This window comes from Rhododendron vialii, chromosome 6a (assembly GCF_030253575.1).
Source record: "Rhododendron vialii isolate Sample 1 chromosome 6a, ASM3025357v1".
NCBI lineage: Eukaryota > Viridiplantae > Streptophyta > Magnoliopsida > Ericales > Ericaceae > Rhododendron > Rhododendron vialii.
Window position 1 is genome coordinate 40,742,450 of NC_080562.1, and position 24,032 is coordinate 40,766,481.

General features: G+C 37.5%; 2 protein-coding genes across 2 annotated transcripts; one reads left to right on the plus strand and one right to left on the minus strand.

Moving 5' to 3' along the window:
• The first annotated feature begins 5,647 nt into the window (after positions 1–5,647).
• Positions 5,648–12,445, plus strand: LOC131330444 (homeobox-leucine zipper protein PROTODERMAL FACTOR 2-like). Its single transcript, XM_058364020.1, has 9 exons — positions 5,648–5,856; positions 5,951–5,994; positions 6,861–7,361; positions 7,825–7,926; positions 8,189–8,389; positions 8,475–8,628; positions 9,552–9,829; positions 10,862–10,957; positions 11,255–12,445. Exons 1-9 carry the CDS (start codon positions 5,844–5,846, stop codon positions 11,585–11,587), a joined length of 1,722 nt encoding a protein of 573 aa, XP_058220003.1. The 5' UTR covers positions 5,648–5,843; the 3' UTR covers positions 11,588–12,445.
• Positions 12,163–23,832, minus strand: LOC131330445 (uncharacterized). The gene is made up of 16 exons (XM_058364021.1): positions 23,500–23,832; positions 22,636–22,776; positions 21,553–21,644; positions 20,087–20,183; positions 19,321–19,364; positions 18,410–18,498; positions 17,815–17,906; positions 17,589–17,735; positions 16,857–17,004; positions 16,621–16,697; positions 14,921–14,992; positions 14,295–14,342; positions 14,047–14,174; positions 13,782–13,938; positions 12,837–13,047; positions 12,163–12,587 (listed from the first exon to the last, which is right to left on the minus strand). Exons 1-16 carry the CDS (start codon positions 23,608–23,610, stop codon positions 12,538–12,540), a joined length of 1,704 nt encoding a protein of 567 aa, XP_058220004.1. The 5' UTR covers positions 23,611–23,832; the 3' UTR covers positions 12,163–12,537.
• Between the last annotated feature and the right edge of the window lie 200 nt (positions 23,833–24,032).

The following is a 24,032-nucleotide window of genomic DNA, read 5'->3' on the forward strand; positions in this document are numbered from 1 at the left end:
GAAGCTGACATCAGGCTATTAGCATTATATCTGCCCCACCAGAAGGGATTCGCTTTCTTTGGGATGAACTCGCAAAGAGTCTACCTGGGGACTTCCCTCGTAGAGTGGCGTCTTTTGTAAGACTCAAGTTTCTCAGTTGAACTAAAAAAAAGAGTTTGAGCTCTTTTGACTTACTTTTAGCCACGCGGGGCGGCTATCCGCATGTGTCCCAAATTTAGGAGTTTCGATCTCTATCATCGATCTCAGGTTTTTAAACCTTCTACGTGCTCTTTTACTCTTATGGAGCCAACCCATACAGGATTTTCTCTGGCTTAATCGGACCCCATAATAGTACTGAACAACGTAACTTATTCCTCACACATTAGTTGAGGTGGTGCATAAGCTCATTCAGAGTGACCAAAACAATTCATAAGATAAGTAATCACGTGGAATTAATTACGAGGGAATCAATAATAATATCAATATTTGGTATTACATATCTCATATTTTGTGAAAATCCCTATTGGATAGGTACTAACTTGATCGCCAAATTTCTAACCAGACACAAATATCTGGTCCCTTTTTGTGAAAAAGTAATAAATTCATTAAAAACAACAAAGTTATATAACAATTCACTGTGAGCAGCTATTGCAACCAGAGATCGAGTAAATACCTGTTAGGATCGGAGGGACACCACGCACGCAAACTCACGCAATGATTTTAGAGAAAAAACTCCATTTGAATATAGATTTATACAATATACACAAAGATGAAAAAACTCTCCGAGAACCACAAGCTAGTTCCTCTCCGGGAGGCCACAGACCGGCCCTCCCACGCTCGCCTCGCCCTCTCCCTCACATTATGTCACACACTAACCCTAATAGGGTTTACAACTATATATAAGGGACTCCAAGAGTAAATACGGTCAACACCCAACACTAAAGGTGTTACACAAAATAACCCCACCACTATGGGTGGACCCCAATAATACCTAATACACACCGATCGACAACACGTACGACAATAACAGAAAGAAACGAGACGGAAAAATAAAGAATAAGCCATGGAGAAGATGCAAATGAAAAGTCTAGATAAGCAGTTGCAACAGCGGTCCCTTTAAAATCATATACAGCCCGATCCAATATTGTTTTAGTACTACGGACATACGAATGGACCACTATGTAGCTAGCTAGGTAATCAATCCAATACTGTTTTAGTATAGTTATGGTTAGGAAAATGGCTCTTTCATTAATGTTGTTCAAATACTGTTTTAGTATAGTTAATTAGTTATGGTTAGGAAAATGGCTCTTTCATTAATGTTGTTCAATCATTCACTATCTGGGACTTATAAAAAACATATGAATGAATTGGCACAAGGGCATTCATTCATGCACGTGCCCTACACATGCCACACCACATGATCTAACTAGTTGCAAAACTTGCAAAGGCAGACAAAATGACTACGAAGAAATTCATATTTTTTGGAAAAAATATTGAAACATGAACTGGAAAAGAGGCTTGTACGTCTTCCCATAATTTTCCTACTTATTCCAGAGCTCAATTTTTGTCAAATTAAAACAGATATCAAAATTAGATCAACGGATGTGTGACATTACAAAATAATGGCAAAAATCCTGGAATTTTGGAAATGCATGTGAGTGTTTTTGGACAATAAAACAATTAAGAAAACTGTAATATTCGACAATATATCAAAACTACGTGTAACATTTGATAGGTTATAAGGAAAAGGGAGAAAATTGAATGCTTGTTAGAGAAAATAATTTGTTTAACCATGTTCTATATGGTTATTTGGTTGTGAGGTCAATAATATATGTTTTAACAAGATCATATTTCCGTTTGTAGTTGGACATGAAAATCTTATATGCACAGATAAAAATAGTAGAAGAATCCCGCTATAAAAGAGAAGAATACAGCAAAACAGACTACTTGCAATAACATGGTTCAACGCGTAAGTTGATCTGAACACCTAGTTATAAAAGAAATGATTATATCTCAATGGGCTTTAATTTATAGTTTTCTTTATCTCACCCGCATCTCTTGTCATAAGCTTTTAAACTTATTATATTTTGCTTAAGACGTGTTAATTTTAGCCTAGCCTCTTGTAGCGTAATTGTAATCTCTCTACGTTCATATTGAACTACAATAATATTCTGGTGACCATATTTGAGTATCATGTTTTGGATACCATGTGATGTGTCACTCATCATGATATAATGTGCCTCGCTTGTAACGTAGTAGAGCACCTTTTACCAATGCTTTACTAAAACATCACATGGAACTCAAAATATATGTAGCACTCAAATGTGGTCACCATAGTATTGCTCTTTCAAAATCCAAAAACCAAATGTCTCTTTAATAATATCACTCTGGAAAACCTTTATTCTAATATTATTGTAAGGCATTTCACGTATAATATATGCTACACACACACTTCATCCGTTCCTTTTTAAGTGTTTCGCTTCATAACTCCAACTTATTAAGAAAATATCATTATTACACCTTTCACATCAATTTTTATCTCCACTTTCCCTAGTTACCCTCTATAGAGACATCATCATTACACTTTTACTTACTAATTTTTTAAAATGGAATTTACTTTTAGGGGCAAAATGAAAAATGTACCAATTTTTACCCACTAACTTTACAAAATAGACATTTATTAAGGGACAACCCCAAATGAAATAGAAATACTGAATTTTAAAAAGGGGACGGAGGGTGTATTATTTTGGAAGTTCACTTGAAAGAAACAATAACATGCCTAACTACCCCGTTCGGTTAAATAAGCCAAGTGGCTTATTTTTTTGTCTTTATTCAATTTTTTTTGATCGAAATCTAAAAAGTAAAAAATTATAATCGAAATCAAAATTTTTTTAAATAAAGATGAAAAAATTGACTTATTGGCTTATTTTCGTCTTTATTCAAAAAAATTTGATTTCAATCATAATTTTTTATTTTTTAGATTCCTCTCATCATGACGATGCAATAATCCCCAAAAAATTGACGAAAAACTAACAAATACGAATCTAAAAAGTAAAAAATTATAATCGAAATCAAATTTTTTTTAAATAAAGATGAAAAAATTGACTTATTGGCTTATTTTCGTCTTTATTCAAAAAAATTTGATTTCAATCATAATTTTTTATTTTTTAGATTCCTCTCATCATGACGATGCAATAATCCCCCATAAATTGACGAAAAACTAACAAATATGAAAAAAAATTGAATAAAGACAAAAAAATAAGTCACTTGGCTTATTTAGCCGAACGGATAAAAGTGATCGGTGAAATTCATTACTATTATTTTCTTTACGAAATTTTTCTTTACCAACGCAAGTAATATGTGCCGTCACTACTTTAAATTTCTGGGTCCGCACGATGGAGAATGGAGACAATTCAGAGCGAATTTGGAGACAAACTGATAACATGCAGGTCTCAATCGCATATGGGTAACGCTTCTTTCTAATGCAAAGTAACTTTCACACTTATTAATTTGAAACTTACCCTTCATTGCTTTTTAAGATTGTTTTGCATTCTCCAGTACTCAGCTCTACCTACCTGCTGAACCCCTCTTCCAGTGGCGGAGCCAGGAGTTTCGATAAGTGGGGTCGAAAATTTGAACTATGTATAATTCATTTTTTCTAGTTGCTAGTTGAAATAAGTTAATCAAAAAGTAGATATATATAATATAGCTTCGATTCACAATTGATCTCGACAGCTTTTCATACTTTGGAGACAGCTTTTCATACTTTGAAAACAATAGATGATAGCCTTGTTTATAATGGTTTCAAAAATATCATTCTATGTATACACAACCAAACTATCAACAAGAAAAATACTTGTAAACGATCAAGAAGAGAAATACCCGTAGACGATGAAGAATCTCCGGAAAGGACCGACGTTTGAGGATTTTGAGGGTGGTGATTCTATTTTGACCCATCTTTTCTTCAAGTAAAATACCTTTATGTGGGTTGAGGCAAAAATAAATTTTAAAGTGTAGTCAAATGAGTAAAAATGGGGTAAAAATTATACTTATCTCTAAGAAAATTTGGGAGCCAATGGGATCAATTACCTCTCCTTGTCTCTCACTGCCTCCGCCCCTGTCGGGCCTCTTCCCTTCAAAATATCTCAAGCCACATTTATTGTAAAATCTAAAGAAATATTACCACAATATATCGTCCAAATACATGTACTCCACTACAATCGGAACCGACGTCCACTACAGGTGTGTACTGTGCGATCCGAGCCATTGAAATAATGGAACAATGACAAGGACTAGAGTATGTGCGTGTGTATGAATTAGGATCTAATAGGAGAAATTCTTGGGTGCCGAGCGAGTACCACGTGTGTGGTACCTACCTGGCACGCAAAAACTTCTCCTCTAATGGAACTGCAAGAATACTACTCCGTATATGATATCAGCCAACAGGTGTCCTTGGGCCTGTCAAGCCCAGTTACCAGATAGCCTGAATTTTGGGCCTAATTAATTCTCCAAGTTCAATCCTCCAGGCATAGAATTACTGGATAGTTTTTTTTTGGTATAAATGAACTATTGGATAGATATTCCAAACTACTGGATAGAGATCATATCTGAATTGTAGGCTTGTAGCCGTTATGAACATCATATCAACAACTAACAACTAAGGTAAGGATGACAATTACCTCCGACCTGTCCTCGCCTCCAACCTCCCCGTCCCGATCCGAATGAGTATTTTCCAACCCAACAAGCAAATGGGACGGAAAAGATATTTGCTTTTTCTCCTCCGTCTTAACCTAATCCGACTCCGATTATAGGTCACTTATATTTTTGTATGCATATATATATATATATATATATATATATATATATATATATTTCATTGTTTTCATATAATAAGAGCAAAATACCCAATAATAACACAAATTTATGTCTGTGTTTTCTTTGTTTTTGTTTTTTTTTAATTTGCCTAACTCATCAATATCTTGTTTTCTTGTCAAATCACTCTAAAAAGAACATAATTAGTGAAGTTACTACAACGAATGAGGACCCGATTATTTTTCTACCCCGACACCTCCCCTATTTCTCCTGCTAGCTCCGACCTCGATCTGATAAAGAACGGGCGGGAACAGGGCCCTGCCCCATTGCCATCCATAATAAGTTGCGGACGGTGGTGTTGATCTTAGACTTAGGAACTGGTTCAATTTTTCTTACCATTAATTCTTAGAGTCACATCATCCCATGCGTAAACGTATGAAATAACTGTAGGGATGAGTTGTAGGGATTAATCTGAGGAGCACACTAACCTGAGACGCTCTGCATTACAAGGAAAAAAAAAGAAAAAGAAAGCAAAGGGCTCGCACTCTCATGTACAAGGAGAATGATACGGGCCAATGATGAGATGACACGTCAGAATGACGGGCCAATAGGGGAAAACTATCCGCTAGGACGTAGAGAAGAGGGAACTGATCAGCCGTTAGTTAATTAAGCTGGCATTAATTAATGCTGCTGTTTAGTATTCCAAGTGGCTGCAAATCCAACGGACACTAACGCTTTCTCTTCCTATAATACAGTATCATTCTCCTCTCCGAATCCAGCGTGATAACATAACAACCCATCTCATTTCCAAGGAGATCGAGAGAGAGAGAGAGAGAGAGAGAGAGAGAGAGAGAGAGGTGGAAATCTGTTGGGTGAAATCACATTTCCAAGGAGAGAGAGAGAGAGAGAGAGAAAGAGAGAGAGAGAGAGAGAGAGAGACGAGGAATTTTCACTTGGTTTGAATGAATAAAAGAGGTGGAGAAGAAAATGATGAAAGATAAAGATGCAGTAGTGATATCAACTTTCATTGATCTGTTCTATTTCTCACCAAAATGAAGAGATTTGGTGAGACCCTTTCTCTCACAGTGTTAGAAGGTGTTTTCTATGCCTTTGACGAATCTCAAAGGCGTTTTTTGTTCGTTGGTTTCATTTTTTTCAGGTGTGCGCAAGATGGACTCCGGAAAAGAACCAAAAGGCTTTGAGGTAAATGGGCTTACCTAGCTGGTACAAACATTTAACTAGGGTGTAATTTCGTTTACGTGGGCCTTGATTGGTGATATGACTGTGTTTCTGACTTTGCATGGGTTGCTTTTTTTACCCTACATGTATGACGAAACCCTAGCTAAAATCTTCTGCCAAGAAAATAATGACGACCATAAAATCTAAACAATATATCAAGTTACGTACGTAACCCTTCTGCTACGATTTACGGGTTTGCACTCTGTTAGATTTTAAGTTCGAAATCTCCTAACTGATAATCAACTCTTATAGGATTAGTCCATATAGGACTTGTTTCATTTTTAATTGGACTCTCGTCTAGCTGAACGGTAGAATCTGTCCTTTGGGAATCAGTCGATGTTCCGCTGAAGCTGGCCTAACACTCTGAATTATCCCCCAAAAAATACTGTGGGTCTCGATATAACTTTATAAGGATGTGTGTGGATAAATAAACATGGAATATCGTATACACAAAACTGCATGCTATGAGATTTTAGAAGACAAACTAATTTGTAGATTACATGGACAATAAAAAAGCTAAAGAATCCGGTATGAGGCCAAAAGAAAGAAAAGGTGTCAAGCATACTCACAGCAACTCATTGGGTGGCCGATCAAAAAAAAAAACAACTCATTGGGTGGTGAAAATGTCCACATAATGTCAAAAGATTAGATGACGTATATTTCAGATTTAGATCAGATGAATATCAATGCATTTCTTACTTATTAACTACGGCTCTAAGAGTTGTCGACTCTAGTTCATACTTATTTTCATGTAAATATAGATATGTCTTTCTGTTTAACTCTTGCATTTTGTATGCTTTCTTCTGAACCTATCTTCCTCTAAACGACAGACAGAAAATCCTTTGCCAGCCGATACATCGCCGAAGACTCATGAAAATTCGCCAACCGCACCAAATGCAAAACACCTGCAGTCCCCAATGGAGCTAGAAACATATGATTATATCCCTAGAGCAAGTGATCTTCTCATATCGGTTTCAGTTCGAGCTGATGTGAATAAGCACAAGATCACAAATCTTGTAATATCAGCAATGGAGGAAATCAGGCAATTGGTCATTGAGCAAGAGGCTTTGTGGGTGTTTGACATGGAGGCAGGAACTTGTAGCCTCAATGTGGGTGAATATAAGAGGAGATTTAGTCCTCTTGATCCCACGTTGGACGAAATCGTTAGGATGATTAAAACACAAGAACCGATTCTAGGGATTCCGAATTTGAATGCGGAGGTTGAGATTTTGCCAGAAGTTGGATCAGCATGCTTGGAAAGAGAAGCTTCCAGAGATATCGCAGTCGTCTGCATGAATCCAGTGAATCTTGTTCAGATGTTTATGGACGTGGTAGGTTTTCTACAATTCAATCTGAGTTTGCACTATCTAAAGAAAAAAAAAATTTGGGTGAAATTTTTATACTTTTTCAAATCGTCTGGATTACTGGAATTTCAGAACTAAAGTTTTTTTTTTTGGGATAGAAATGGGAAAAAAAAATCCAATAAAGACAAAACTAAGCATGGTTTATTTAAACTTATTTTCGTATGTAATGAACTTCTTTTGATTGAGTCGATATCTTTATTATTCTTACTTATCTAGTCCAGACAATTCGAAAAAGCTAAAATAACTTGCCAATTAAAAGCTAAAAAATACTACTTCAGATGAAAATAAGCGGAATACAAAAATGAAAAGGGAAATGAAGAGGGTCCAAACTCAGCCTAGGTAACCATGTCATTATGGTATTCTTAATCTGAATTCTGAAGTGACAAAATAACTCTTCTTTTTTTTTTTTCCATTGTTGAAATATCTGCAGGTTCAGTGGTCAAGGATGTTTTCTAGTATTGTATCAAAGGCAGAAATACTAGAAGTCATATCAGAGGGAAAGGGGAGCAGCCTCGATGGAGCTCTACAAGTGGTAATAAATCAGACATTTCTTTCCAACATTGTCCCCCTTTGGGAGTTTTCAAATGTTTTTTTTTTTTTTTGAGCGGAACCGACCCCTTATGTTGATAGTTTTGAGAACTTACAAGTTCTATTCTGTGAGATTAAAAGTGGATAATCAAACATTGATCTCAAAGTACTTAGAAAGATCGATAGACAAACAAAACAGGACAAACAGAGAGCAGTATGTATCGAAAAGAATAATTTGGCCTTAATGCATGATATTGTTTGATCAGATGACAGCAGAATTCCACATCTCTTCACCTCTTGTTCAGACTAGGGAGAGTTACTTTGCAAGGTACTGTAAACAGTTATCCGTTAACGTCTGGGCAGTGGTCGATGTTTCTCTGGAAAGCATTTTCCCTAACCCGACGGCAAGGTTCCTGAGAAGGCCATCAGGTTGTTTCATCCAACCTATGGGAAATGGATACTCAAAGGTAAATTGAAAATGGAAATTTTAAGGGGCGTTTGGTAACGTTTCCAGTTTTTTTTTTGTTTATATTGTTTTCGAAAATGTTGCAGGTCCTGTGGATTGAACACTTGGAAGTGGATAACACACTAGTCCACCGTTTATTCAAGCCACTGGTTACATCTGGTTTGGCATTTGGTGCAAAACGATGGCTTGGAACCATGGCTTGCCAGTGTGATCGGCTGGCATCGTACATGGATGATCGCGGTAGATGTTTTACTTTTTAACATGTCCAAGATTCTCAAAAAAAAAAAAAAATTCAAATCCAAGGACAAAGAGAAACACAAAAAGGAATCACAAAATGCAATGTTGGAATCAGTTATGTGACCTAGGTGGAGCCTTCAGACCCCGTTCGTTTAAGGATTTTGGATTCTAATCATTATTTTATTTCTCTTCAATCATTACTCTCATTTTTCTCTCGGTCTTTCTTCAATCATTACTCATATTTCCAATCACTACTATATTTCTCTCTCCACTCACTATTTCTTGTTTATGTGTTTATTCGTATAGGTAGACTTTAAGTAAGACACAATTATTCTACGTACGGTTTATGATTCTAATTAAATTGTTGTATTGCAACGCGGGAGGATCATATTTAGACAGTATTTATCAATCAATTTTGATTGTTGTGGTCGTAAATTAGTTGAACTCATTACTGTTAAAAAAAAGAAATTGGGTTTCAATCATAATTTTTTAATTTTTAGATACCTCTAGTCATGACGAAGGAATAATTTACAAAAAATATCAACGAAAAATTAACAAATGTGATTTTTTTTTAAATAAAGACAAAAAAAAAAGAGTAAGCCATTTGACTTATTAGGCCAAAATAGGCCTTAGTACGAGTTACATCAACCAATATACAAAGAACAAATATAACGGACACAACTTTAAAACATAACTCCGGACATAGTTGTGTCCAAAGCCAATGCACAATATCCACACACATGCAACGGCGCCGGACAGAATTGTGTCTCAAGTTTTAATTTGTTTCAAAATTGTGTTTCTAAACTTTTTTCATATACAAATCCTTAAGAAATAGTACCAAAATTGAGGAGTAGTACTACAATCAACTCACTAGTTACAGTATTTTGTTCTAATCCTATTGATTTGTGCAATATTGACGCATGCAGTACCCATAATGCAAGATGGAAGGAAGAGCATTTTAAAGCTTGCGGACCGAATGACGAGAAGCTACCATGCAGGTGTGAGTAGTACTGCATCTCCAGAAAACACATGGAAGCCAATACCAATTTCGGGCGCCGGAGACGTTTTGGTGACAACCAGTTACAACGATGACGATCCAGAGACTCCTCGCGGTGTTTCCATAACGGTGGCGACCACCATATGGCTTCCTAACCAGCCCAAGAATGTTTTCGAGTTTCTTCGAAACGAGGATCATCGTAGCCAGGTAATCTGCTCTTATTGTTATGATTCTAGTGTCCCACATCGACTAGCTATTTATGGGTTTGACCTTGTGTATATAAGTTGTTGGACACCATCTCATTGTAAGTCAGTTTTCAATGGTGATTTTTACCCATGAGTTTGTATCAAACGCGGAAAAAAGCAGTGCTACGGGCAGGGACGGAATTAGGATTTCGTAAACCGGGGGCCGAATTATGAAGAGTAAGCACAAGTATTACCACTTTGTAGACAAGTAAATAGGTGTTTGATGTTCTAGTCTCAACCAACTATTGACATAGCTCGGAAATACTTCATAATTGTTTGAAATCCGGATGCCGAACGGCTTTATGCTCAAAATGATTAAGCTCCATTCTTGAAAATGTTGTTTGAACTTCCCGGTTCCGGAATTGGAAAATACTAATAATAAGTAAAATGTGCATTGATATCCGAGAAGAGTGTATTAATAATTGTGAAAGTGTATTAATATCCATGAGATATGTATCTGTTTGAAATTATTGGAATATTATCACCTACTTAGTGGGCTGAGATTAGCAAAGACAGTTCCTGAAAATACTTTCCAATTGATCATGTGAACTTGAAGTATTCGTTTTACAATTAACTACAAAGGGTCCTTGGCCCCCATATGCCGGTTCCATCTCTGGCTACTGGCACACATATCCAACATTGAGCCGGGCACAAACATATGCAGAGTTGCGATGCATGTGAGAGCCATGTGCATCGAACGTCGGTAGGGCCAGCCCTGACATTTCAGGGGCCGAAGGTGAATTTGGAAGAGGGTTCTAGTTTTTTCTTTTAGGCTTGTATGTTTGGTACGTAGTAAAAAAAATTCTTTTTTGGACTTACATGTTGGGTAGTAAAAATAGTTGGGCCCGGAGCCTAAAGCCAGCTGTTCTTGGGCCTTAGCCACGTACATCTATTTTCGGATCTGTGCAGCCGTCTAGACATCTGCATCTAACTAAAGCATTTTCCTGATGGAAAAGTGATTTAAGTTCTCATTTTGTTGGTGTTTAAAATGTAGTGGGATCTTCTCTGTTTAAAACGCTGCAGTCAAGAAGCAACCCGCGTTTGTACTGGCCATGATCCAGCAAACTGTGTTTCCATCATAAAAATCGATGTAAGCTTAACACTTCCCTTTTCTCTCTGAAAATTGAAAAATGATTTCCGCACCCCTTTTAATCATCAAGCACTTCTTTTTTGTCAGTATTTACATGAAATTACTAAAATGTCATTATTTACTCCTTTTTATATATAAAGCGCAGTTTGAATAAAGACGAAAAAAAGAGTGCAAGTAGATAAAAGAGGAGTGTGAAAATCATTTCCCTTTGAAATTGTTTCAACGAATAATGTTAGGATACATGAAAGGTATCCATGAAAAGGTCCTTGTCAGTCTAAAACGCTGCTTGTTATGCAGACTTTACCACTGATATTCTACCTCCAAGAGAGCCAGACAACCTCAACGGGCTCATACGTGGTTTACGCGCCTGTTGACTTATTCACAATGAACTCGGTGTTAAGTGGCGACGATCCAGACAACGTCCAAATATTGGCCTCAGGATTCGCTGTGCTCCCCGATCGACCCAGAATTGGTGGGGAGGAAAACTGTGGTACCCTATTGACCATTGCTATTCGGGTAGTGGATCAACATTCATCGACGCCAGAGTATCTGCCGCCTATATCGGTGTTAACAGTTTACACCATCATCACTCAAACTGTTCAATTGATTAGGGCTGCAATAACACAGTGATGCGCACATAGCAATGTGGAGAGAGAGGGAGGGAGAGAGAGAGACTGTTGAAGCCATGAATATGGTCCAGTGAAGATGGTATGTCAAAGCCATATTTTCCAACAGAACACAAAACAGAACGTCTGCGTTAGTTTGTTCAGATGAGATATCCTAATTTGTGTTCATGGGTTTGGAAACTTTTAATAACCGGGTATCGAACTAAATGGCACAATCCACTAACGGAGAATACTATTAAAGTCATGACAAAGCCCTCGCGTGAGAAATCCAAACCAAAAGCTTCCAGAAGCCCCTACTTACCAGGTGACTACGACTGCACCAAGCCCTGGAAATTCATGTGTGGACCAGGGAATTCGAGTCTGAAGCAATTTGGTTGGCAGATCGTGCATGTATGAAGCGTTTTCCTCAAAACTACTGTTATAGATCAGCCTATGGCATTTTGCTTGCTTTTCTGATTGGAAAATTCACGATGTTCTTTACTAGACGGGCATCACAACGGCTGTAAAAAACATGGTGTAATTGCTGATAATAAAAAAAGAGTGTAATTTCCACAAAAAATGTGCCTACTTTGTTCACCATTTTAAAAAACGGGCGAATGTTGGGTAGCATTGTGGATTGAAGCAAGAGCAATAGCCTCATACATGTACATGGATAAGCAATGCGGATGTGTATTCTTTTGGCTAACAGCAAAAAACTAGCTACTGTTTAGAAATATGTATACCTACGTAATTGTAGTAAACCCCCTTCCTAAAGGGCATACCGTACTACAATAAACATGCAAGAAAAGAATCACAACGCCAATGTACAAACTAAGAGATCAGCAGATTCTTTTACACAAATTCCCAGCCGAAACAGATCCTCATGTGATGTGTGGTTTAATAAACTCTCCAGGACTCACTATAATGGAAGTACATTATAGAGATGATGCGATACTTCCTGCCAGAGTATCTCAATTATCTTCTTGGAAGGATATCTGAGAAGGAAAAATCGTGGAAGGGAGGACCTGCACCAAAAAAATTGATAGGAAAAATCTTCATCTCATGCTACTCAAGAAACCCTTGAAATCACAATTTTGTAATCATCTATAGAATTGGCAACATTTTTCACTCTTGTACCCCAAACTACATGAACATATCAGACTGTCCACCGCGATGTCATCTTGTTATCGCATTTAAGAAATATTTAGAGTAGAAGATTGTTGCCATTGGAAGAGAAGATTTGGAGACAGCTAAGAATGCATGTCAGAACTTACCTTCTTGTTTACCTAGAATGTAAAATGGAATATCAACAACCATTTTTGTGGCCCCCTCATTCCAATTGACCGTGCCTGGGTTCTGCATATATCCGTGTGAAGGTCGTGAAGGACCCAAGATTGACAAGCATATTGCAGGTTCATTCATTAAGCCTAAATAATCACGAGCACGTCTCCAGACCCTTGCATCAGATATCCGAGAACGGGCCACCTAATACGCAAATCCAAATTAATCTATGCTGGCCAAATTATGTATTGAAATGTAAGGTACACAAAAAATCACAAATCAACCCCATGCCTGGGGCTTAGGGGTTTTCTCCCCCCTAGGTCTCAGGTTCGATTACTATCAACTCTTATAAGGCCAATCCACACGGGGGCTTAACCCTACCTTCAATTGGGCCCCTCACTAGTGGACAGTGGAATTGTCTCCCAGGCATTAGCTCAGGTGCGTGTAAGTTGGCCCAGTCACCTCCATTTATAAAAGAACAGTAAGTAACAAACACCCCCATGATTTCTTGTAGCCTAGTTTACCATTGATTGTGGACTTGAATCTTGATCTTTCTATCTCCCCTTAGTGGACGGTGGTATCCTCTCAGAAATTAGTCATGATGAGCGTAAGCTCGCCCAGACACCCTGATACTCCAAATATAAAAAAAAAAATAGTAATAAAAAACAATAAAAAATCAAAAGTGGAGCATGATTTCTCATAGCCTAGTTCACCATTTGATCGTGGACTTGATCTTTCTCTCTCCCCTCTATTAGGGACAACTACCATGCAACGTTCTTGCATTCCTTTGTTTCCATTCATCTTTATCTTTTTTTCCTTTTGATGAGTAGTTTGCAATCATCATTTTGAATTACTCGTCATCAGTCCTTTTTTTGAGCAAAAATCATTATCAAAACAATTTTTTGTATCAAATGATTATGTAGAATGACAAGACTAACCTTGGCCAATGATACCCGAGCCCTTGGAAGTAAATCACGGTGATGCGTGGCAAGCTTTGCTATAGCGGTGACAACAAAACAAAGAAGTCTTGACTGCAATGATTTTCTTGATGCTGAACTGCCAGAGCTAAGAGTTGACTCCATTAGACCCAAACGACTGCCAAACAAATGGTAGAAAGAGAAGATATAAGTCAGCATGCCACAGAAAAAACCATGAAGCAAATCTCTGAGTATGAAAAAAGCTATATCTGCAACAAAAATGTACCTGGAGGAGAGGTTTTCATACAAAAGTAGTTCCAAACTCTCAAAAAGTTCACGAGCTGCATCTTTGTGAGATTCACCACCCCCTCCATGCTCTCCAATGGCCCAACACAATTGTAATGCCAACTCTGTCTATGATGAGAAGAAACTTATTGTTGAATAACTCCAGCATCTACAAAACAAGGGAATAACCATTTCTTTTTTTTCTACTTTTTGTTTCTGGTCCTTCTGGATATACTGAAATCAACTGACCTTTGCAGGGCCGTCATAAGCTTCTCCAAGTCTGTCTATTATCGGTTTCTGCAAAGGTTTAATGCAAGAATCTTCAAACCGCTGAATAAAAGAAATGATCATAATTTCTCTCCTACCTAGAAATAATGAATTAGTTGCCTCATGCACAAATGCCATTTGATCCCATCTGCTTTCTCTATACTTAAACTGAAAAGATACTTCAGCAGGAGCTCTAATTAACTTCGGTTACATTTGCTACTGATGCAATATGGCTCTTGTTTTTACAGAATTTCACATGAAACTAATTAGTGAACAAATAATTTTTTCCCACAAAAAAACCATACCACAACAAACAATCTGGAAATTCTTATAAAAACGGACTTAAGCAACAACATTCTAATAACATGTGCAGAACCAAATTGTAAGATTTGTGCTACGTGAAGCAAAACCAGCAATCCAAGAGAAAAGCAAGAGAGTAGAAAGTAAGGGATTTAAACATCAAAAGTTTTATTTGCATTCCTGCTTACTATTTCTACACATACAATTATACAATACAAATTTGAACAATGATTCTAAGGCAAATCATCAATAAAGCTCCTTGAGAAGTGCGACAAAAAGTTGCAGGCCTGATGTGGTGAGGAGAATACCTTGAGAAGTGCGACAAAATCAGGAGATTGTTGGAATGCAGCAAGCATGAATTCTAAGAGCCTCTTTTGAACCTACAAAGGATAAATCATGATACGTTGTAAATCTTTCAAGCACAGATCTAAATTCAAACCTTAAATAAACAACCATCCGCAGAGTTGTAGGCAGTGAATTGCAACCAAAGGTTTATATATGTGATTTAGCACCAATAGAATACGAAGCAGCAAGGAAGAAGCTGAGAGTGTAAAAGAGAAAAATCGACAATTTATAGAGGGTTAAAAACCAAAGAGGAAGAGGTGGTGAGGGAGAATGCGCCAGAAGAAACTATGCAAAATCTACTAATACTCGTTACCAACCTTTTCTATAAGTCTTAGTACTAGCCTTTCCCATAAGTCTTAACAAAACAAAATACAAAATTACACTCCAGATGAAGTCCTAAATAATTTGGATTTACAGATAACTGTAACTCTCAATTGTTGCCTCAATCTCCATTGACTCTACCCAGCTGAATACATCTCTCCGACTGCACATAATATTACTACAAACTATTCTGGATCAAAGCAGCACCTGTGTTATATCAGTCAAAGTGATCCTCGATGCAAGCCAGTCCAAGGAAGCATTGAATTTAATGCTGCCTCCAATATATTATAAGATATTGGTCCTATTGGATCTACCCATTGGCCTTCTATAACATGGCAAAGAATGGGAGGGGACACGGCTGAAAAAAGTACAGTGGAAACATCCTCCTCAAAAACTCCATTTATATGATAATCAACCCAACAGTAAAGAAACAAGTTACTCTTAGTCTTAGGTACCTCTTCCTATCACATTTTTCTCGCTCTTAATGGATATTTCTAGTGTTGCTGAAGATATACTCCTTATATTCAGACTTATCCCTACTTAACAAAACCCCTACATATAGTGGCCAACAGACAAAAATAGTAATCACATTCAAAATACAGTCCACAACAAACTTAAACTAAAAAGGCTCAAATTTGCTGTAGCTTCCTTCTGCATATAGATAATGTCCTATTCCTATATGTATTTAAACTGGAGAATAACTCAACCGTTTCGTTGTTGCTTCATTCTCCACATGCATAGACACATCAGTCAAATTCATGGAGCTCGATTAACAGTGGTTGCGATGTCTGTAGGACACTGAGCTAGAGACTAAAAGAAAAACTAATATGATTAAACAAAATTAATGCTAAATTCTAGCAAAGAAAACAACGGAGGAGGAAAAAAGCATGGTTGTCACTGACCGACCCGAACTGAACCATAGTAAGCCTTGTGTCTCTATCAATTGGCTGTCCCTACTAAATGGAAAATGTCCCTTTCTACTGGTTACGACTTAATGAAAAACAATGTTTCCCAATGGAACTGCATTTCCATGGTAAAATGTCGCCATAAGGATAAAACCTATAAAATATACACCAGTAGCTGTGATATGATTATTTTTGCATTTCTTCATGATGCCATGTGACATTTACAGGCAAAGATGTGGATGAATTGCATAACAATACAAGCCAAACAGACTGAGCAGTGCATCTTGCATGACACAGTATACGTTTGATTTGCTTTATAAGACCCACATAAATTATTCGCAAGCTTTAAATTCCCTTTAATGTTTAGGTATCTCGCTGCACATCTCAGTATGTTATCAATAGAAGCCTCGGAGGAGGAGGATGTAAGAGGTACTTACCTCATACGAGAAAATTTTGTCTGGAAATAGATTCGAATTTCTAGCCATAAGTAGGGGTATCAATGCACATATTAAAGCTGCAATAGACATAAATTTCAAATTTGTCATCCAGGGTGCAAGGAGTTTCATGACTACTATAGGATATATGTTGGTTGGAAAATGGAAGCTTCAGCTACATTTAAAGATTGATGACCATAACATGAAATGTTCGCTATTAGAGACTGCTACAGACATACAATTATTGTCATCACACACTGCTATAGAGAAATACACATCAAGAAGTCTGGGAGTCATCCTGAGGGTTTGCTTCAGCCTATCAGAGTGGGGGGTGCTAACAGCGACCTGCAGAGCCACAGCCATCGCCGGGGAAGTCGAATGGCGTTCCTGAAATATCAACTAGACTGTTAATCATCTTTTGAAGTCTGACAAACAGACTAAGACGGAAAGACACAACCAAGAGGCAAAGGATATTATAGTAGAAGTCTCTTAATATGTTTCAAGTCTCTTAATTGTTTCAAGTATTGACCTATATAAAACATCATATGGTTAACCAATTCAGCGTCTTCTTTCACCAGTATTTCAAGTTCACAATAAAGCAAGCCAAAAGATTCAACATTAGCGCAATTTGTTTTACTGGGGAGGACATAGCTCGAAATAGTTTCCATGATTTGAAAGTCTGCATAAGGGGACCATATAATTGAAGCCCACTTTGTTGACCGTTTGTACTGTTGTGATTGAGAGGGTAGAAAAGGAAATCATGTCATGGATTGATGCAGTGTATCTCTTTGGAAAGATGATTGGTTTTAGCGAATAGTCTGGTCTGGAATATCTCCAAAACATATTCATTGCAATTTTGAGGTAGTAATTTTTTTATTCATAAAACCTCCAATTCTTTAGCTTTAATGTTTTCCGACTCTACGTCAACAGGGATATTATAAAGGCCTGAAGCTACTATGGAAGGGGCATACAGCAAGGCCATCATTCTCATCTTTAAGGAGCTCAAGAAACAATGGATCAGCTACAGCCATCGTATTGCTATCTTCAGATTCAAAGTCTGGTCCTTCATCCCCTATGGTTGATCCAGTGTATGCTTCATCCATGAGTGCAAGCAGCATCTGCATCCACAGAGGAGTTGTCAATTGCAATACAAGTGCCAACCATTTTTCATATATCTTCTTCAGTACCAAAAACAACCTCAGGAGCCGCACTCTTCTGGAGTGAAGCTATGCTGCTGCCAATCAGTGATCCTGAGTTCCGTTCAACCTTTTCCAATGCCACTACCAATACTGGTGTAAAGAGAACAGAGGCATCAGTTACTCATTTTTCTCTTCACACCACGCAATCTGTGAAGCACACATATTCCTATCATAAAAAGCTAACTGCTGGAAGTTGATCAAGCCACATCAGCAATTTCAAACGGTACATTGCACAGCATTGCGAACAATACCTAGGTGCTAGGGAAGCCGAAAAAATAGGAAAACAACAAACAACAGCTATCTTCTATTATAAACAATCATTACTCGCAAAGCGGAGAACTGTCCAATTTTTTCGCTCATTCGAAAATCAACAAATTAAAATTTTGGGTCCATTTTGCAGGTTTTTTTGAAGTTTAACCTCTTTCGATTGAGGCCTTTCGGTGTATGGAACCATTTGACAAGATCAATGGATAAGAGTACAAAATTAGTATTGGCAGCTGATAGAGTATCCACGGGTCCAATTGGTGAAATGAGTAAAGAGTAGATACCATCAAAGAAAGAAAAACAAAACAGCAGAATGTAGAAAAACTCACTTGGTAAGTCAATGAGAGATGGGAATAGCGGAAGAAATGACCCAGGCGACATCAACGATGGAAACACCGTCAGGAATAATTTTTCTAATCTGCATTAGAAAAGAGGGGGAAAACGTATGAATATTAGTAATGCCCTTCACTGTTGAAAGAGTCGAAACAAAGAGACTTAAAAGCAATTTGTATGACTGAAGAATCTAATGATTTGAGTCATCAAAAATTCCAATTCACTCCTATTTGCTTCAAATCAATTATTCGGCAACATTTCCCCCCTGCACGGCCAGGAAATACAAATGAAATAAGGATGAAGAATTCAGTATCGGCGACACCGCAATATTTTTCAGACCGTAATGCCTGATGCATAGGTAAATATCGGTACCTGAGGTACAGAGTCCCGTGTAAAAATTGGCACCTAAGGTACAGAGTCCCGTTATGTGACGGCCGATATACAGAACCCTAGCTCATGTTTAAAGGAATTAACTATCAAAGTCACAGACACAAGACTAATATGCTGTGCTGTCTTGTCAAGTGCTAGTCCCCAAGGCCAATCGCCATCCTAAAGAAACCCAATCAGGGGATCACTTATTTAAGTTTACTTTAAACCAAGTTCACATGCAAACCCGAAACTGCCAAATCATAATAACGCACACCTCAACTCCTAACTTCCCCAATTACATACAGGGAAATTCAGATAAACTCTGTAGACGCTGACCACCATAATAACGGATCTAAAGTCTTTAACTCAACTTGTTTTGTGGAAGAACAATAGAAGATGTGTTGATGCTCCTCTCATCTACTTTAGAGAAGGATGATGCAGTGATAAAAGCATAATACCTTCTGTATTATTGGTAACCCCATAATCTACTTGTGCCAACTGCCAGAAAAGAATGATAAGAACAACATGAAGAACTTACTTCTCTCCATTCCATGCAATGAGCTTAAGCATTAATGGGAAAAACTGCAAACGCAACACAAAGATTATGAGGAGGACAAGTTCCTACCAATTCCAACATCCATGTTCAAATGAACAAAAGTTCAACATGAACATGGAAAAGATAGAAAATGAACTTATCAAACCAAAAAAATGGCAACAAACAGATGCAAGTACATTAGTAGCATGTGGTGCTTCTAAATTAGGACAAGAAGACCAGATAAGACTAATGCATCTACCGGTAAAGAACAAACTGATTCATGTTGGAGGTACTGCAAAAAACAAGGGCAAGCAGAAAATTCAATCAATCATTAACCAGGTGAGGGCGGTGAGGCAAAAGATTATTGCAGTTTTTTCCTGCTTTATAACAGCAATCCATTGGGGACACCTATATCAGTCATCAGGCTGCTACAAAAGGGCCCGATTCTGAAAACAAAAAAATTACTCAGGCTCCTTTCTCATGTTTGAATAATAGTTCCAATGCATGCCGAAGAATCCCTTTCATGTGCCTCAGCAGGGATTAGCAGATTAAAAAAAATTATAGGAGTAAGAAATTACAACTATTGTACTATTCACAAATAAGAACAGAAAATAAGTCCAAGAGTTTCAAATTAAAAAATAAATCCAATTGTTGCATCCCAACATAACTTATAAAGTAAACAAAACTTGACCCCAACATTTCATAGCTACAACACACTCCTTTTTTGCAATTCACGTCAGCAAAGACAAATGCATATGAAATATCACACCTGAGGGAGTAGTGTAGGGAAAGAAGTGAGAAGTTTTCTCTTGTTCAGATTCAGAAACTCAAGTGTTGCCTCTGCAACAACTGCATCTGCAAACTCTCTGTAATCAAACGTTGCAAATAGATTGGCATGTGGTGGGTATCGAAATTCTAGTGAACAAAACAAATTTAAACCTTTACTCACATAAGAGTATCAAGCAAATGTGATGGGCAGCTAGGATGAAAGTTCTGTAATTAAATCTAACTATATATATCTTAAGAGAAGAAAAATGAGAAACCGTTTTGAGACGATACCCTTCCCCACCTGATTGGAGGTTCAATACGACAACAATACCTACAAGTTTTTTTTAATCTTTTTTTGATCAGCATAAATACCTGAGAATCGTTTACTAGTCCCTACAAGATCCAAAAAAAGAGGTTATCAACTTCTCCCTGATGTACCCCATCAAATATCCCAACCACTTGATGTGGGAAGGCCCCAATACATGTCACTAATGGCAACAGATAAAAGCATCTAATCCTGAAACAACACTACTGAGCAGAGCATCAAAGGTTACCATTCCATTACTCTTTTAGCAATAAAGTTAGAAACAACAGAGTGAGACAACTATTGGTGCTCTATTCATCATTCCATTGCATTATCTGTGAGTAGGGGAAAAGGATATTGTCGGTGCAAACCTTGGAAAATGTAAAACGGAAAAAAAAAAAAAAGAATATGATAAAGCTCCGTTCAGGCTCATCTAAGCACCACAAACACCTCACCTTCAACTCAAGACGTGCTTTGCAGGGTACATGAACACAAAGTCATCTTTAACGTTTTAAAAGTCTGAGAAATTAGACAAAATCGCAATCTATGGCAATTTTCTAAGGTCTGTAGATACTCCACTTGCTTCTCAAATAAGTCAAAATATGTTGATGAGATTTTCAGCAAGTGGAGTGCTCACGCACCTCAGCCAACACTAGGCATACACAGTGCGCGCACAAAAAGGAAGGGTTATGAGTATGTTTCGCTTTCTTTTTCTTTTTTTTATGGTGTGTGTGTGTGTGTGTGTGTGTGTGTGGGTGGGTGGGTGGGGGGGGAGTACAACGGTTTGCTATGGAAATTGTTTCACAATTTCTATCCCAAACAAATCAAAAAAGGAAGAAAAGGAAAACAGCTTTTGTAAATTTGTTCCCTTCATCATTTATATACGTTCTTAAGTCATTGGAGAATGGGCGGCACCAGGCAGTAACCTGGAACTTTCTCCTTGGACTCCCTACATTTCTAAACCAAAAAAATTCCTTGCTTTGTATTCTTCACTCTCACCAAATGTAATTCTTTGCTATTATGCTCACGACAGTAAAGAACTCTGATTTCCAAATAGTTCTTGTGATCCGTCAAAACAAAAAAAAGACAATCATTGACAGATGAAAACATAATATCCCGCATATATAAATTATTCAAGAAGTAGAAACTAAACAAATTCATACCGGCTCAAGCAGGAACGAAAGAAGGTACTCAGACTAGGATCAGCATCATGCAAAACGACCTCTCCAAAATCAAGGAAAAATTGAAGTATAGCCTGAGTAAGGAAGCAGAACAATAAGGAAATGACTACATTAGTGTACATGGGAACTAAAAGACAACGGCAAAATCAAGCACCAAGAAAACTTCGATATTTGAAACAAATGGAGTAGTAACTATTTAGACAATGTCTACAGGTAAAAGCACATAGTTTCTTGCCTCTTAAAAGTACAATTCAACAAGTAGACGAATCCCATTGAGACTCTGGTTGTTTTCCCATTCTTATGTACTTTCCGGTGTTTGGATTACTCAAAGCAAGACCAATACTTTTTGCATCAACGAGATGTAAAATGACTAACGCAGTAAACTTCCAGAAGTCCTTTTCCAAAATATACCAGATCATTTGACCACACGACACTTCTTTCTACCCAACATTGCACCTCATGGAACTGATGCACTTGATTTTCTTTTGTTCGCTGATTTCTTAAATACATCTTAATCAGTTTACAAAAAATGCAACTTGAATATTAGATCCTTTTTTTCTTTTTGTAAATCATTAGATCTCAGCAAGCAAGAGGATAACAAAGTTTCTGCCATAAAAGGCTTTACATGAAATGTATTTCCCCAAGTAAAACATTTAATTAACAAAAACAAACTTAGCCATTATCATAAACATACAAAATGAAATCAGTACAATAGGGAAAGAAAAGCATAGAGAGAGCTTCAAAGAGTACACAAGACTCTTCCAATGCTGCAACTCAACAAAATCTCACCCTAACCCTTTGCCTCTCAAGTTTTTACAATAACAAAAAGCACATAATAAGGATACCAAAATACTAGAACAGAAGCACTGGAAAATTAAAAAACCTTCCAAATCCATCCATATCTGCAAAAGCGCCTAAATCACCTCAGTTAAACACGCTAAATCACCTCAGATAAACACGCTGAACGCAACATACAACCTAGGACGTATAAAAAAACCCACCAATATGAAATTCTGAAAGTAAATTAAACTATTGACAAGGAGCATGTATCAAAAAGATGAATACCAGTAATAGAAGACCGTTAGAAGTTCGAGACAGAGAAATTGAAGCCACTGAGCGCTGGAAAATCTTGTTCAGCTGCGGATAAACCCTAGCTATCAAATCTTCAGAATTCTCAGCTTTACACAGTTCGTGAAGCTTCTTCACCTGACCACACAAGATAAATCAAGAAAATTTGTTAACAAAAAATGTAAGAAAACAAAACTTTTAGGATGTGTTCTTCCTAAGTTATTATTTTGGTATTTTTTCGGAATTATTTACTTCTCGTAGGTTTACCTTATCTTTTGCAAACAAAAAAGTTCTTTTTTTCTTTTTGGAAAATGCTAGCCTTCCTATAATATGTAAAACGTGCTTTGATATCCAAGAAAAAGTGTATTCATATTTGTAAAAGTGTATTAGTATCCATGAGATATGTATTGAAGTTCAAACTTGTTTGACATTATCTGTATATATTATCCTATGCGGTTGCGCCTACTAGGTAGCCGACCCCATTTGATTAGGACACAGGGCTCGGTTTGGTTTGGTTTGGCTGCACCAACTAGGCGGATGTTAGCAAGACCCTTTTTCTTTTGCTCCTTTTTCTTTTGCTCGGCAAATTTGGAAAAAGTTGACGCCACAAAGACAGCTATTTCGAATTTTTCCCTGAGAACTTTTTTATTTTTTTCTGTGCTTTTGATAAAACTAAATTTTTACCTTTTATATATTCCAACAAATCCAAGAAGGCAAGAATTATAATTAACATGAATTCAGAAAAGACGAAGAAAAATACCAAAACATTAGTTCAAGTCTTTTAGAAGAACAGAACCTAAGCAATGTGTAGAGATATGAAGACATGGTTGCAGAGAGAGAAGGATGGAGAGGGAAACAAACCGAATTGAGCAGTGAAGGATCGGAAGCAGGATCGCTGGCGAAATTGGAATCTCTGGCCATAGAAGATAGGGTCCTGAAGTGTAAATCCCATTCTTTGTCTCGTTCGGCCATTTTTCGAACCGAATCAGAATGGCTTGTTTTCTTTCCTAGCGATGGAGTCGGGAGAGTACAGCTCCTGTAATTGAGAGAGAGAGAGAGAGAGGTTCGAAAAATCAGAATGGCTTGTTTTCTTTCCCAGCGATGGAGTCGGGAGAGTACACCTCCTGTAATTGAGAGAGAGAGAGAGGGGGGTTGCAGATCGCGCCGGCGGGAAGAGGTGACGAGAACAGTTGTTTACTTGGGCTGATGGGCTGGGCTGGGCTTACACTTTGAGTCGAGCTTTTCTCAAAAACGACGTCGACCTACGGCTCGCATATCAAAAACGACGTCGCCTGTAATCATTAGCACTTCGCATGTTGCACATGAGAAGTCCTTTGAAAACCATATTAGGTAAATTGTGATCTCATTGGGGCTTATTTCTATGATCGAAACTG

What these genes read in the sequence shown, in the direction of transcription:
- LOC131330444 (XM_058364020.1), top strand. An exon ending in AAGAACCAAAAGGCTTTGAG is followed by an intron (nt 5,995 to 6,860) that starts GTAAATGGGCTT and finishes TCTAAACGACAG; the next exon opens with ACAGAAAATCCTTTGCCAGC. An exon ending in TTTCCATCATAAAAATCGAT is followed by an intron (nt 10,958 to 11,254) that starts GTAAGCTTAACA and finishes CTTGTTATGCAG; the next exon opens with ACTTTACCACTGATATTCTA.
- LOC131330445 (XM_058364021.1), bottom strand. Translation starts at nt 23,610, where the DNA reads ATGGCCGAACGAGACAAAGAATGGGATTTACACTTCAGGACCCTATCT. An exon ending in CTTATGACGGCCCTGCAAAG is followed by an intron (nt 14,175 to 14,294) that starts GTCAGTTGATTT and finishes TTCTCATCATAG; the next exon opens with ACAGAGTTGGCATTACAATT. An exon ending in CTCGGGTATCATTGGCCAAG is followed by an intron (nt 13,048 to 13,781) that starts GTTAGTCTTGTC and finishes TTTGCGTATTAG; the next exon opens with GTGGCCCGTTCTCGGATATC.